The sequence below is a fragment of the Calidris pugnax genome, unplaced genomic scaffold, assembly GCF_001431845.1.
Source record: "Calidris pugnax isolate Ruff unplaced genomic scaffold, ASM143184v1 scaffold133, whole genome shotgun sequence".
In the NCBI taxonomy this organism is placed as follows: Eukaryota; Metazoa; Chordata; class Aves; order Charadriiformes; family Scolopacidae; genus Calidris; species Calidris pugnax.
Genome location: NW_015090977.1, coordinates 4368291 through 4380618, shown reverse-complemented (window position 1 = coordinate 4380618; position 12328 = coordinate 4368291). Strand labels below are relative to the sequence as shown.

Here is a 12328-nt window from a genome sequence, read left to right as displayed (position 1 = left end):
CCTATTCCGCTCCTCCCCCGCCGGTGGAGGGGGGGGGAATCTCGCGAGATTTCGCTCTGGCGTCACCCCCCTCACGACCGCCGGGCGTCCCTCCCTAGCAACCGGGCGGGCGGGCTGTGGCGGCGGGTGGCGACGCTCGCCGGTGGTGGCGGGATGGCGGGCTTGGAGCTCTGCGAGCCCCGGCACCTCTACAACATCCTCAACCAGCAGCGGCGGTATCCTCGGCTGGCGGAGCCCCACTACCTGTGCCTGCTGGGTGAGCCCGCGGGCACGGCCTGAGGCCTGCCCCCGGCCTGGGCCTGCAGCCTGGGGGAGATGGGGTCTGGGGGCCCTGACCTGCAGGGAAGAGCACACCTCACTTCTTGTAATTGCTGGAGCCTTGTTCTTGAGGAGTTTCTCCCATCCCAGTTACAGGCTTTCATTCCGTACGCTCAGCAAAAAGCAGCAGCACTAAATATGAATGGCCGTGAGCCTCTCCTGGCACTTAGCCCAACAGCAGAGTGTGAATGAGGAAGTTTTCTGCCTACTGCCATCTTTTCACTTGCTTTTGGCATCCAGCTTCCTTCTCTGACCTGCTCCGAGAGGTTTTAGAGGTGAACACAGTGTCTTGACCATTGCTGATGAGCATTAGCATCTTGCATAGTGCCACTACCAAAAAAAGGGTACTTGGTGCTGCGGTATTGTTAAATGTTGTTAAATTATTGTTAAATAACCAGGGAGTGTCCTGGTTTCAGCTTGGAAAGAGTCCGTTTTCTTTCCAGTGATTGCTGTAAAGGAATGCCAATAATGCATGTTGTTTTAGTTGTTGCTAGGCGATGTTTATACTTTCCCAGGACTCTCTTCAGCTTCCCATAGAAGCTGAGAAGGAGCATAGACAGAACAACAGAATGGCCAATGGAATATTCCATACCATAGGTGTCATGCTCAGTGTATAAAAGGGATTTGGCCGGGTGGTGAAATCCATGATCACTGCTTGGGAAGGTGCCAATTCACCGGGTGCTGAGAGTGACTTGTGTCATTATTATTACTGTTATCTTCCTTTTCTGTTATTCTATTAAACTATCTTTATCTTAACCCATGAGTTTTTTTCTTTCCCTTTCCCCTCCTTTTCTTCCTCTTCTCCCTGCCCTTCTGGGGGGATTCCCTCCATTTCTCCCTCTTCTCCTTGCCCTTCAGGAGGGAGGGGGGAGAACTCAGTGAGCAGCTGCATGCTCCTGGCTGCCAGCTGGGGTTAAACCATGACAGGTGATCAGCCAGTTTGGGAGTGGGGTTGGGGTCTCTCCGGTGCCCCTTTCCCCATCTCCAGGGCAGCACAGAGGTGGAGATGCTGGACACCAGGAGCTCAGAGCATCCCAGCAAGCGGGGCCAGGCTGTGCCACAGGGCAGAGCAGAACTGAGCTCAAGATGGGTGCTGTGGGTGCTGCTGTATCACACTTGGGTCAGGAATAAAGCTGCTGGCATCACTTCATGTTACACGTAGACCCACATCAGTATGGGAGTTCATTATATCCACATCAGAAAGTTTCAATTTTTTAAAAAATGAATCTCTTTCTCTGATTGGTGTCAGTGCCTGAATTCCCACTGACCAAATTGCAAATAGGATTCTACCTTTAAAGCATCAAATAAGCCAATTGCTCTGTCTTGGTTGGTTTTTTCCAGATGTCCGTACTCAGCGTGAATACGATGAGAGCCATATTATTACAGCACGCAGGATTGAACAGGTGAGGGGATTACCATGTGTGGAAGCCATCCCTGGATTTAGCAATTAGCAGTAAGCCCAAATTGGTTTAAAACCCACGGGAATTGTCCCAGCCTCCCCTGCCTGTTCAAACCGTGTTCCATTTCTGCCACTGGGGGGATGTACTCTGTCACAAAGAGAGTAGCCCAGAGGATTGCCACATAGGGGCTGTGTATCAGGAAAAATATTGCACAAGAATGAACATGTTGTAGCCTTGTCTCACAAAGGATAGTGCTGGCATCTTTCCTGCTCTGGCTGATGAAGCAATCTGGTGTTGTTTGCGTCATTTCTGAATTCTAACCGGGTCTGTCAGCGTCAAGTACAGACGTAGCCCCCGACCCACCCGGTAGCTGTAGATTAATAACTTGCAAGATGTTGGTACCATTGATGCCACACTAAAAGTGTGGAGCTGTGCTCCTGATAGAATTCCTCTGTGATTTTTGGTAGAGTCCTACGGGGGAGTATCTGGTACCGGATTCAGAGGAGTTGGGGTGTGTCAGGTACTGCGTGGTGTATGACTGCGAGACCAGCTCTCTGGATTGCTGTGACTATAAGGAAGAGGAGACAGGAAAAGGTACCCAGGACCCATGTCAGTCAAGACCTCACCACCTTCTTCCCTTTCCTCATTTAATTTTATGTCCTTATTGGAAGAGATGCAAATTTACCCGGTTTTATTTGAAAAAACAACATCTGTGCTGTGCCTCTGTTTTTTTCACTGTGTTGCATATGTTGTTAGGCTTCAAAAATCCAGATTTTATTTCAAAGCAGACCAGGTTTTCTATCTGTGGACTGATCCCTCTGAAGCTCCTTGTCGCATGTGGGGAGTGGGTTCTTTTATTTTTCACATTTCACTGAGATTGGGCCTGTTCAACGATTGCCTTTTAGGGAGCAGTGCTTCTTCAGAGATTGAAAACACTGACTCAGGTTCCACATGTTCAGAGAGTGAGTACTTCCTTCCTTAAGAGTTACAAAAGGCTTTCACATTATCATATTTAAAAAGACTTTAATGGGGGTGATGATTTGATGGAGTTCAGTGAGAAATGTCAAGAGCTGGAAACTTTTCCATGTAATTGTTCAGTTTTCCTTGAACCATGGAAATGTTTAGCTTTCACGCATCCTTTGGCAAGGAGTTGTGCCGTATGCAGAACCACTTCTGGATGTTTGTTGGGCTCCTATTAGGTTTATAGTGGCTACTATAGTTTTAGCAATGATTTATGTTATTTTTTTAAGAAAAAATATCTGGGAGTGTAAGGGGAGTGACTAAAACAAGCATGTTCATAAATGCTCAGTGATGAGGGTGCAGCAAGGGGAAGTGTGAAGGATCAGAAGTGGATTTCTGTTGTGCTGATCTATTTCTAAAGCAGGCATAACTGGAGGCAAGCGGGATGGATCCCTTGGGAGAAGGAGGGGGAGCAGCCATTTCATGTCATTTGCTTCACTGAGGGGAGTGTTTAAAACCTTTGTGAAGAATTTATTCAAGATACCTTTTTCTTTCCCCCTTTGCCTAAAGCAGACTAAAAAAAAAAAAAAAAAGGGCATCCATAAAACTAAGATTATTAGATTAACATTAATAATACTTCCCTATTCCCAAAGAATAATGGGGAGGAAAAAAACCAACAACTTTATCTTGACCTACAAAAGAAACCAGGAGAGGAATAAAAGATCAGGACGAGGTGAAAAGCAGGGTGCTTTGTTACTGACCTGCAGCAACAGTTAAAGAATAAGTCTAGCTTTTAACAATGCTTTCTACAGACTGTTAGATGAAATGAAAAGGAGTTTGCTGTCGGGGTCAGTTGTCCAGATGTAACCCCCAAGTGCTGTTGGGGACACTCTAAACCTGCCCTGGCAAATACCTTTCTGATCTCATTAGATGCTGAGGAAGGAACTGCCATCCAATACGCCAGGAGCTTAGAGCAGTTCACCCGCCATCCCGTGCTGGTCCTGAAGGGAGGATACAAGCATTTTTCAGCTTGCTATCATTTTCTGAGGACTCAGAAGATACTGTGGATGCCTCAGGTGAGATGAGAGTAATTTGCAAGTAGAAGACATTAGCATTCATATTCAGCTGATGATGGCTAATGAATTCAAGTTAACTGGTGCTGTAAACCTGCTATCAGAGTATTTTCAAACAAAGGAATTAAAATGTGATTTGAGTTACTGTGCTTTCCCCGAGTCTCACTACTAATTCTTTTACAGCCACACTTTGCCTTTTTATCCTTCCTCTATTGCGTGAAAGGAAGCTCATGAAAACAACCTGGGAAGGTTTCTCTGATAACCCCAAAACTGGCCTACTGGAGAGTACAGATAACTAAACAAATAGTAGCAAATGATGAAAAAAAGCAGGTTCCTCTCTGACACGTGGTTATCTGGGATGTTGCACAGTAAATGTTTTCAGACAGAAGTACAATTCCTATCAAGCACCATGTTCCATGTCTATAAAGCTTTTCATTGGGAAAGATCACAAAGTGAGTGCTGCTGCGTTGTTTCAACGGGCTCAGGAAGAAAACAGGCATCCATGGGAACACTGGTATCCTGATCATTTGGTTTCACCTATAAACAATGATCTGTTTAGCTTATGAGAAACAATTACCCTTGTTTCACATCTACGACAGGACCTGAGGCAGGGCAAATTTAGAGGGTACTGAACAGCAGAGAGCATCTCATCACAACGTATCTTTTGCTTCTCTTGTGCCTCTTCACTTCTGGTTCACATGGAATAGCCCACGAGGGTTATTGCTGTGAGGGTGGTGAGACACTGGAACAGGTTGCCCAGAGAAGCTGTGGCTGCCCCATCCCTGGAGGGGTTCAAGGCCAGGCTGGATGGGGCTTGGAGCAACCTGCTCTGGTGGGAGGTGTCCCTGCCCAGGGCAGGGGGGTTGGAACTCAATGATCTTTGAGGTCCCTTCCAACCCAAACCATTCTGTGATTGATTCTAAGACACGACGCTAACCTGTGGGACGCTACAGCGCAGGAGAGAAAATCAATTCCCTTCGTCCTGCTTCGTGATGGGTAGCAAACTGCTGAACTTCCCCACCAGATTCAGTTGGACACAGGGTACCTCCTTGCCTCTCAGTTTAAGCTGTCGTTCTCTGTTGCTTTATATTTTTAGGCTGCTGCTTTGTTCTGCTGTAGCATTAGCCAAGTATCAGGTAGGGATGGAGAGGCGCTGTCGACTACTCCTCTATTTTTATTCTCAGCCTTCACACTGCAGACAGGGGAAGCAGCTGCAGACCTCCATTGTGCCACTACAGGCCACCTGCAGCTCTGCAGGTGGCAGATGATTTCATTTAGCCTTGCAAACAGTAACCAGGGAGAACATCAAATGCATCTGTTGTGCCCCACTCCCTCTAGACAATGTAAAGAATATACGCCTCCTCCTGCTTCGTTAGGATTTGGGTCAAGTAATGCCACAATGACAGCACTGCTGTTAATTATTATCACTAAATCTAGCAAAGACTTCAATATACAGAAAGTCCAGGTGATTAAATGAATCATCACACTAGAATGTGTCATGAGCTGTTCGCTAAGTGTGTGTTCAATTCTTCACACGACTTCTGTTTAAGAACTTACCAAGATAATAGGAGCAAATACACTCTCTAAACCAAATCTATGGTTTCTCTCTGGCAGGAACTAGAAAACTTCCAGCCATACCCTGTAGAAATACTGCCTGCAAAGTTGTATATGGGGGATTTCAAGCAGGCCTGTGACCAACAGATTCAGAAAGATCTGAAGATCAAAACACAAGTCAACATCTCTGAACAGCATGCCACACTGTAAGTTAAATGGTTCAAGATGTACCCTCACGAGTGTCTGTGCCTGTGAAAAAAGTGAGGTGGCACAGCACCAGAGTCCACTCACAGAGGAGTCAGTGCCTGTGGATTTCCAAAGGAACCCCTGGTTGGAGGAAAACTCTGCAGATTCGAGTGCTATTTCATGCTAATTTTTCTGATCTCTGCTCCAGTTAGCACAGGAGCAACGCAGTCCTGCAGCCCTCTACCATGACATGGGTGGATTGGGTGAGAGGAGGACTAGGATTTTATCACATACCATCATCCTTTGGGAAGAACCTACGTCTCTGAATGACTTTCAGAGCAAAATCTTACAAACACATCGGTGTAAAAACTAAATCACTGATGTTGCATATTGTTCCTTACCCACATCTGCCCACGAGCATTGTGCTCAGTCTGTAGGCCATGCTGGAAATGCCATGTCACACAGTGAAAAATCCAGTGCCATTTCTCAAGCTGGTGGCCAAAACAAAGTCAATTGCAAATCCAGTTACCTACCCCAGCAGACACATCTCACACTTTTGGCTCCACAGGAAAATATCCAGAGGTCTCTACACTGTGGATGATCTTCCCATGCCCTCTGCATGACCTGCTTTCACATTTCAGAAATTCCTCACTGACGTTTTTCTCCATTCATTCTCGGAGTTGAGTTCTCTGAGCTTGTGAAAGGAGGAGGATGCTGTCATAGAAAACCACACGAAGTCAGTTGAGGGGTTATGTTCACTAAACTGCCAACATGCACGCTGTGAAGCACTCTTGCTTTCAGTTCATCTGTTTTCATTTAGCTCTCAGATCAAAGAAGCTGTAGGTTAAGTTAAGACATCAATGCTGATACCGTGTGGAATGGAAAATCAGTAATTAAACTGGTTCTGTATTACAAGCACCTCAGTGTCCTACCATAACAAATCCCTTATCATAATGTTAATGATGAGGATGATGAAAAACTGACACATGTAACAGCAAACAAAATTATCAGCTCGCCTCCAACAAACACATTTTTTCAAAGCTGCTTCTCTGGTCCATGTCACGCTGTGTGCTCTTTTTCCAGGTTTCCAGAAGGTGGCAAATACCTCCATGTACCTGTTCCAGATTCACTTGAAGCAGATCTTTTTTCTACCTTCAGCAACATTTGTCATTTCATAGGTGAGTTGTTCCTAATCTGGAATTCCTGAGACCTTGCTCACTCTAGGATATTAGATGGGAGTGACTGCAATTCACTCCAACAGGAAGCTCAGACAGAAGGGTCGTAATCTTTTAAAGATCAGGGTACTCCCAAGCAAGCTCACACCCTAATGGATACCAGAGCTGCCTTATGACAGCCTGATGAACAGAGAGGAGATTTTTCATGGCATCTAACTCTGATGGTCCTACTCACTTTAAAGAATACCTTGCCCTCTGATAATAGTGAGTTTTGCACTAGATCTGAGAAGGCTTTGCTGTAGGATGTCTTTCAGGGCTTCATAAGATTCCCTCCTATTCCTTCGCTCTTCAATTTTCTTAAATTATGTATTTATTTTATTTACTTATAAATAAATGTTCTTAAATGAAAAGCCCTTTGACTCTTACCAGCCCAAATCTTCAAACACCGGAGCTTTATTTGAACAAGAATGTGACAGACACTGGAGAACTTACCACAAGATGCTGCTAACCCTGGTGATTTGCAGTGCAGACCCACCGTAGGGGCTGGGAAGACTTTCAGGTTGGACGGCAGGAACCTGCCTTCAGCTGATTACATCAGAGAGGGCAAGAAAAAACATACTCTCCAGCTCAGTGCCTGCAGCAGCACAGCAGGCAGAGCTCCTGCAGCTCCATCCTGTGATGGTGCCCAACCGTGTCGTTAGCTTTTATCACATTTACAAAATAACACCTGCCACAGACCAAGGCCCTGCTGGGTTGAGTGTTGTACGGGCCCAGAAGCAAAAAAAACCAACCCTGTCCCCGTGGACCCTATCATCCAAGTAAGAAATAAGAAATGACAACTGAACATGAACAAAGAAACAAGGAAACAAAATTTGAGGATATAATTTTCTACTCCTGAGCCAAATTTGCATGCATTGAAACCCAAATATTGAAATCCACTTACTTGCCTTTCATTTTGCCCCAGTTTGTTTTTGTTTTTTTCCCAATTAGTATTTCAGAAGAAAGTGTCTTTCCCACATCAGTTAGTGGAAGTTTCCAAAACAGACTACAAGAGCTTATTAGCTGTAGCTCTTGTGGAAGTATATACTGTTTACTTGATAGTCTAACTGTTTACTTGACAGTCTAGAGTAGATTACTTAAACTGGAACGGTTATGGGTGAACACAAGACTAAAGCTCTCTACATACTCTCAGAGGAGTGTGTGTGTCCTCATGCCAGGTGTATGTTGGAGTGAAGCCATTTCTACTCAGGTCTTAGAACAGAACTAGTATCTCATGATAGAAATAAGTCAGAAAACTCTGGTTTAGAGCTTCAAGGAAAAAAAAACCACAAAACCCCACAATCTCTTGACAGCTTTGCCCTATGGATTCTAGAGTTCAGCTGCTGATATTCCAAAAACATGTCTGCTCTGGAGAGAGAGGAAAAGAATTCAAAAGGTTATTAATAAAATATGCAACCTTTCAGGCAGAGATAGCAGAGTTGATGTGGTCAGGAGTGAGTGACAGCGTCCTCTGAAAGCCAAGCGGGCTCGGCTTTTGTAGACAATGAGTTTGCTGATCTTAGCAATTTTCACTGCAAAGTATCCATCATAAAAAGATCATAAAATCAGCACTGTAGCTGGCATGTACGTGCTTCCTGCTGGTGATCCCCACAGAGCAGTAAAGGACTTGAAGTCTAAGTCCCTCCCAGCTTGACAGCTGATTTCTCCTGCCTCAGCAGCAAACAGCTCGGCTGGCTTCATCAGAAACCTCAACACCTTTAAACCTTTCTGGGAGGAGCTGGAGGAGCTGATGTGATGCTGAGCACAGCTGACTGGTCATGGTAGGCCACTTTCCTTCAGTTACCTGATGTAAAGGTGACACTGATCCGTAGTGAAGCATTGACTGGTCGTTGCCACTTGGTTCTGCTCTTCAAAGCCACGTTTTAACTCAGTGCATTTTTAAGAAAGGCAAACACTTACAGAAAGGGGAGCTGGCAGTGCCCATCTGCTGCTGTCAGGGTTCATGAGGGCTCCTGTCACTCAGGCTGCCAGCCTGTCACCCAAACAGCGCTTGGCTGTACGACTGGAAGCTTGATTTCCCAAATCCCTAATTTGTGATTGGCATTTCTTTACTCAGACGCTCAGCTGGCTCACGGAGCGGTGCTGGTGTTCTCCAGCCTGGGGATAAGCCGCAGCAGCACAGTGACCATCGCCTATCTGATGCATTCCTGCCAGTTTTCCCTGAAGGTACATCACTGACATATTTTCTACCGATACTGGCTGCAATTTATTTCTGTTTCTGAAGCCTCATTGCTGTAATAATGAGAAAGACATTATCTGTGCTTTCATGCAGACTAACCACCTGATGAAGTAACAGATTCTATCATATCAGCTTGCAGCTTCTTTATGCTGTTAAGGAGGTGGCTTATATGTGAGTTGGATCTGTGAGTCCTTACCCCGGCACCTGCAATATTTTTGTATTTCCCTCCTTAACTACAGGGCTATAAAAATAAAGCTGTGGTTACAGATCTTAGCATTTCTGCTCCCCTGGGTCTGAGAAAGAGAGTATCTGGAAGCTACTGGAGTTAATCCCATCTCTTAATACCATGGGGTTATATGGAAATTCAGAACCCAGTGCCTGCAGGGCTCGGATTTACCGCTGGGCTCAGCAGCACTGACTCCTTCCAAAATCCTATTTTATTTCTCCAGAAGCAATCCCTTGCCACAGGTGGTACTGTAGAGGAGTCTGGAATGGGATAATACTAGCCCAGGAGGGATGTACAGGCTAAATGGCCAGTACCTTTTGTCCCATAGCTCTGAATAAAGAAAAATAATGACCGATGGCTGAGAACGACCCCCAGCTGTGCAACAGCCTGGTGGCCTCTCCCCAGGTGCCAGGCCCTTTTTCCCTCTGCATACAGGGCCTGGGCATGGTGCTGCTGTAACCACCATCTCCTGGTGGTGCCTCCTTAGCACAGAGTGGTCTAGTTCCCATGGGAACTGCAAGGTGTCTCCTTAAAAATCCTGGCCTCGTTTGGAAAGTGTTTCCTTGTTGGGAGCCTGAAAGGATCAATCCAAGCTTCGCTGAAGCTGGGCCTGTATCTAATCATTTAATTGATTTTGGGCAAACATTTGCAACAGAAGAGGAAATCTCTTCCCAGCGCTGTGTGCCAAAGGGTAATTTGAGGCTGCGTGTGCCAACGGGGCTGCAGCCACTATTTCATCCCTGCTACCAACGCTGGGTGTGATTGCTCCTGCACACTGATAATTGTTCCCTTGCACGCTAAATTACTGGAGGTGCTTCCAACGGCCGTGCAAAAGTCAAAGGCTGACCCTTGCAAATTTCCCTCAGTTTGGTGTCAACAGGTTGGCTCAGCATTTTGCCACGTGCCAGAATAAAAAGAAGAAGAAAAGGTTGATGGGGCAGCGGCGTGCTGCGGCTGGCCTGGGTGGTGCTTGCCCACTGTTGGCCGGGCAAAGCTTTCCTGGGGGGATTACCCTGGCAGCCAAATTTGTTTCTTGCAGCCAAAAGCAGTGCAATGGATTCCCGTGTGATCCTTCACCCAATCCAGGCAAAGATCTTTGAAAGTTTTGAAAGACGTGGATAATGGGAACAACAACAACAAAAAAAAGGCAGAGTCAGGATGTGTGGCCCCTGATTCTATAAGTAATCAATATGTGAGTAGATCTATTGAGTTCAGGGGAACTAGAGACACCCACACTGTGGGCCCAGAAGAGTAAATATTGAAAGATCAGCCCTGGAGCCTGCAGAATCACTGAGATTAGAAAAACAAACCAATGGAGCACTATCTTCTAACCTTTGGTCTCATGACGCTTAAGCAATGCTCCAAGTGGAGGGGGAAGTCTCTTTTTAAAGCAGGACGATGAGCACTGCTGGGTCAACCCAAGGATGCTGATGGAGTAAAAGGGAGTAATGCTGGTGGATCTGCCCTGTGTGTAGCAGAGTTTCTAGCTGGCTACATGGAACTAACAAATAATTAAGATGGCTGTAATTAATGCAGTGAGATAACTAGAGCTTCATAGCTGCTCTGCCACATCAGGTCACACCAATCCAGATACGTGATAACCTTTGTTGCTTACCTGTGAACAGCTGGTACTTCACTGCTTTGCTTATCATCCATGGAAAAACAGCATCTTAGGGTAAAAATCCAGGGCTGTGTTGCTCCAGGGGTGTAAAATAACACAAGGTACCTGCCAGGTAGTGAAACCAGCCTGAACTGTCCCCGTATCCAGGAGAGCAGAGTATAGAGGTGACAGTCTGTCAGTTGGATCCAGTCTGCCAGTTGGATCCAGTCTGCCCCTGCTTTGGTAGCCAAAGACTTCTCTGCAGGTTCTTGCTGGCCAACATGGAGTAAATACAAAGCTGGGTCATCTACAAGTGTAGCTGCTTCATGTACGTACCCGAGAGTCACTTTCAGTACAAATTCCCACCACTTCTTTGTTTCCCCTCTCTTTACAGAGAGCTTGGGACTACGTTCTGAAATGCAAAACGAACATGAGACCCCACAGGGGCTTTGTGAAGCAGCTCTCGGACTGGGAGACCAAAATCTACAAGAGCACGATCACAGACGTCTCTGAGCCAAACTACTGACAGGTAGCAAAGACAACACCCAGAGGGGAAAGGTGCTTCCCTGTCCCTGCCACCCTGTCAGCAGAAAGTGACTGGAACACTTTGAAAAAAGGTCTTAATTTAATGGAAAGGCTCTCCTCTTTAGCTCTGTGTTATTTTGGGTCAAGTTTTGGAGCCTTTAGGGGCACTCACCTGTGCTGTAGAAGGTGGCGGTTTGGGGAAAGCAAATCCTGCAGGATGTGGCCCATTAAGCTCTGCTCGTCTCTTTTGTAAGCAAAAGGGATTATAACCACATTGTCGGGAATGCTCCCTACCCCAGGTATGGGGAAGTCATTAGGGTTATCTCTGAAAAGGTTTGTCGATCCGTAGCCTGGGATGGTAAATTTAGAGTTTGACAGCGCCCATCTCCAGCTCAGAGAGGATTTCCCTCTTTCACAAGTCCCTCTGCTCTGTGTGTGCCTTCTCAGCCACCCACACAGAATCACATTCACATGGGGTTGGAAGGGGCCCCTGGAGATCATCTAGTCCAACCCCCTGCCAGAGCAGGTCCACCCAGAGCAGGTCCCACAGGAACGTGTCCAGGCAGGTTTTGAATGTCTCCAAAGAAGGAGACTCCACCACCTCCCCAGGCAGCCTCTTCCAGGGCTCTGCCACCCTCAAAGTGAAGAAGTTCTTCCTCAAGTTTAGGTGGAACTTCTTATATTCAAGTTTGTGCCTATTTCCTCTTGTCCTGTCCCTGGGCACCACTGACAAAAGACTGGCCCCTCCCTTTAAGTACTTATAAGCACTGATCAGATTCCCCCTCAGCCTTCTCTTCTCCAGACTAAAAAGACCCAAGTCCCTCAGCCTCTCCTCGTAAGGGAGATGCTCCAGGCCCCTCATCATCTCTGTAGCCTCTGCTGTCCCCTCTCCAGCAGTTCCCTGTCCTTCTGGAACTGGGGAGCCCAGAACTGGACACAGAACTCCAGATGGGGCCTCCCCAGGGCAGAGCAGAGGGTCAGGATAACCTCCCTCAACCTGCTGGTCACACTCTTCTTGGTGTCCCCTAGGATGCCATTGGCCTTCTTGGCCACAAGGGCCCATTGCTGGCTC

The 12328-nt window shown here is 46.6% G+C and overlaps 1 protein-coding gene across 2 annotated transcripts; it reads left to right on the top strand.

The window, feature by feature from the left end:
• Positions 1-119: 119 nt before the first annotated feature.
• STYXL1 (serine/threonine/tyrosine interacting-like 1) lies at positions 120-11626 on the top strand. Of its 2 annotated transcripts, none has more exons than XM_014953315.1 (9): positions 120-256; positions 1660-1721; positions 2186-2312; positions 2624-2680; positions 3609-3754; positions 5366-5511; positions 6575-6669; positions 8783-8892; positions 11126-11626. In XM_014953315.1, the coding sequence occupies exons 1-9, from the start codon at positions 154-156 to the stop codon at positions 11255-11257; spliced, it is 978 nt and encodes a 325-aa protein (XP_014808801.1). In that variant the 5' UTR covers positions 120-153; the 3' UTR covers positions 11258-11626. The 2 variants fall into 2 exon arrangements, with proteins under 2 accessions (XP_014808801.1, XP_014808802.1); XM_014953316.1 differs by lacking the exon at positions 11126-11626 and adding an exon at positions 8999-9131.
• Positions 11627-12328: the final 702 nt, after the last annotated feature.